The sequence below is a fragment of the Phycomyces blakesleeanus genome (assembly GCF_001638985.1).
Source record: "Phycomyces blakesleeanus NRRL 1555(-) unplaced genomic scaffold PHYBLscaffold_5, whole genome shotgun sequence".
In the NCBI taxonomy this organism is placed as follows: Eukaryota; Fungi; Mucoromycota; class Mucoromycetes; order Mucorales; family Phycomycetaceae; genus Phycomyces; species Phycomyces blakesleeanus.
Genome location: NW_017265138.1, coordinates 1,959,357 through 1,962,402, shown reverse-complemented (window position 1 = coordinate 1,962,402; position 3,046 = coordinate 1,959,357). Strand labels below are relative to the sequence as shown.

Genomic DNA, 3,046 nt, shown 5'->3' with positions numbered 1-3,046 from the left:
CGAAAAAACTTTTTTTTTTTTTTTGGGAAAGGAAGATTTGGCCCCCAGTCCCCACCAGGGGATGGGACAGTGGTAACCCAGAAGATTTTTTCGGGGCCTTTCCGGGGGGTGGGACACCTTTTTTTTCAAGGGTCCAATAACAATTTTTATTCACCAACCAATCCATCCCCTTTTTTTTTTTTTTTTTTCGGGTCCTTTGGGAACCCGGGGTTTAGTGGAACATTTCCCCAAAAAAGGTTTAAGGGTTTTTTTCCCTGCCCTTGCTGGGGAAAAGGGCCCCGTAATTAAAACCTTAAAAGCAAAGTCGGCTTCTTCCCCCCCCCCCCCCCCCCCCTTTTTTTTTTTTTAACTTTATTGAATATACAATTCTTAAATTATATATTTCTTTAATAGAGAGACCCTCAAGCTGCCTGGAGTTATATCCTTCCAAGACTCTTTAGTAAGCCTTTTTTTCTTTTTGCTAATCATTACTATCGGTGATTACTTACCGATGATTTGTCTATTCGTGAAACAGAGGAGTACAATGTGGATGGCATGTCCAGCGATGTTTCGTTTATCACGCAAGATTACTGGCTCAATTCGCTTGCAATTGGCCACCCACTTGTGCTTCAAGCTACAGCACACTCTTCCGAGTCAATGAGCCGAGGCCCGGATGAAGATGACACAGCCGTAAGTATCAAGAATTATGAATTGAATTACAAAGACACTAATGATTTAATTATATCTTAGATCCTGCGCTATAACACTATGGATATGGGTAAGTTATAATATGATGTCTATTGAGCTCAAGTATTTATAAATTGTCTTTGTATTTTTTTTATTAATAGCCAAATATGACACTAAGCTGTAAGAAATAATTATAATAATTATGCACTCATGCATGCACAATGTACTCTTGACCGACATATTTTTTTTTTCTGCATTTCTTGCAGCCGTGTGCCTACTATTGCATCCCGTAAATATTTTGAGCCCAAACATATGACACACTCTATGGATCGTTGGTCCCGTAACAAGACAGAATTGATTCAGCATGCATTCTTCAATGGTATGCTCTTTGTTCTCTCTATCTCTCTTTGGAATTATATCCAAACACACAAAGCAAAAAGGCTAATTATTATCATTATCATTATTTTATTTTATTCTGTGTTTGTGTTTGTACTATAAAGGTATTGGTATTGAAACATGGGAAAACATCTTTGGTACCTGGAACCAGATGAGCCCCCGTGATGGTGAGGCACTTCGCCGCACTTCTGGTATCCTTCGTGCTTTTGGCCCAACCTTCTTCAGCTCTCCTGAATGGGAACCTCACTCGCCTTGCATCAACTACAAGAATGTGTTTAGCAGTCGCTGGCGCTCATCTACCACACCCGAACAGGTCCTCTGGACATTCGTCAACCGAGGTCCCTTCCAGGTGACCGGCCATCAGATTGTGGTAGCCTACCAGATCGGCTATCAGTTCTACGATGTCTGGCACGGTCAAGAAATCTATCCTTCCAATGTTGTCGATGGCTTGGCTACCCTGAGCTTTGATATCGAACCCAAGGGTTACGGTTGCATCTTTGTATCGCCAGACATGGTACAATTACCCCATGAGTTTGAAGTCTTCTTGAAATTCATGGCCGAACGCTCCAAGATCCCTCTCCAGCGGTATCCTATTTCCAGCTCTATCCTCTGGCAAGAACTCGACGAGGTTACTGTATCACCAATTTCCAGTGAAGCTCCACCCTTCATGGTTCGCATTGATGGTGACCACTTTGAATTCCGTATCAATGGTCGTGAACCTCATCCTCCAGGTATAAAAAAACATATGTTTATCCTTCAATACCAATACCAATTTCGTTATTATTGATTTATTGACTTATTTACTCTATATTCTTTTATATACCAATAGGATCAGAATATCCTGGTGTTGACATTAAGTATCCTTGGGAGTAAGTGTATATATTATTATTATTTAAAGAAAAAGAAAAGAAAATTTACTACATAAAATAAAATAAAATATGTTACTGACAAGTTTGTGTAAATCTTTAGATTTGAACCGACCCGAGTTCATCACCCTCACCAAATAAAGATGAGATCGTTTTATATGGATATCTATCCTGTAACAGAGAAACAGTTCAAGGAATTCTTGGACGACTCAAAGTATCAACCTGCTGACCCCACAAACTTCCTCAAGCACTGGGTTGAAGGAAATTACCCCTGTGATAACGGAAACAAGCCTGTTACTCACGTCTCGATTGAAGATGCCCGTGCTTATGCCAAATGGGCTGGAAAACGGTAAGGATCAAGAGAACTTTCAAGTCTATTGTGAATTATATATTTTTTTGTATGTTTGTTATTGCTGTAAACTCATCACACATCACATTTTTATCATATTCTGCTCTGTGTATAGCTTGCCTCACGAATGGGAGTGGCAGTACGTGGCTCAAGGTGGTGTTGAATACCGCGCTTATCCTTGGGGTGAGTGCTGGGATGAAACCAAAGTACCAGAACCCTACACTGGCCGTGACCGTCTCTATCCTAATCATCCTGCTGCCGATGTGGACACCCATATCCAAGGCCGTTCAGTGTTTGGTGTCTATGATTTGGTTGGCAATGTGTGGGAGTGGACAGACGTCTATGTTGATGAGCACACCCGCGCTGCTGTTATCCGTGGTGGATCTTACTACAAGCCCCAGTACAGCGATAAATACTTCCCTCAGGCCTATAGAAATGACGAGCATGGCAAATACTTGCTTATGTCACCCTCTCTTGATCGTTCGGCCGCTATCGGATTCCGATGTGTCAAGGACACAGAAGAAAGTGCCGCTGTGTACGGAAACTGTCCTTGGTATGGTCAGGAAGATTAAATGTAAATTTGTTAGAAAAAACCTTAAAAAAATTCACTCGCACGCCCACACCCACCCACCCACACACACACACACACACACAGTCGTTCTCTCCTTCTTATTTTTTGTTACTACTTTGGGAAACGCTCAAACACCCCCACCTATATTCACATTCACACAAGGATATAAATCCAAATACTTTTTGACAAATAAACAAG

General features: G+C 41.3%; 1 protein-coding gene across 1 annotated transcript in view; it reads left to right on the top strand.

Annotated features, from left to right (window-relative positions):
- PHYBLDRAFT_68111 (hypothetical protein) overlaps window positions 1-2,849 on the top strand; it is a gene marked incomplete at both ends in the record, with an annotated part of 4,527 nt that extends 1,678 nt beyond the window's left edge. The window contains 5 exons of the mRNA XM_018441888.1: window positions 933-1,045; window positions 1,167-1,793; window positions 1,892-1,931; window positions 2,032-2,277; window positions 2,393-2,849. Of these exons, the coding sequence (XP_018295118.1) occupies window positions 933-1,045; window positions 1,167-1,793; window positions 1,892-1,931; window positions 2,032-2,277; window positions 2,393-2,849 (1,483 nt within the window). The remainder of the gene's footprint in view (window positions 1-932; window positions 1,046-1,166; window positions 1,794-1,891; window positions 1,932-2,031; window positions 2,278-2,392) is intronic.
- Between the last annotated feature and the right edge of the window lie 197 nt (window positions 2,850-3,046).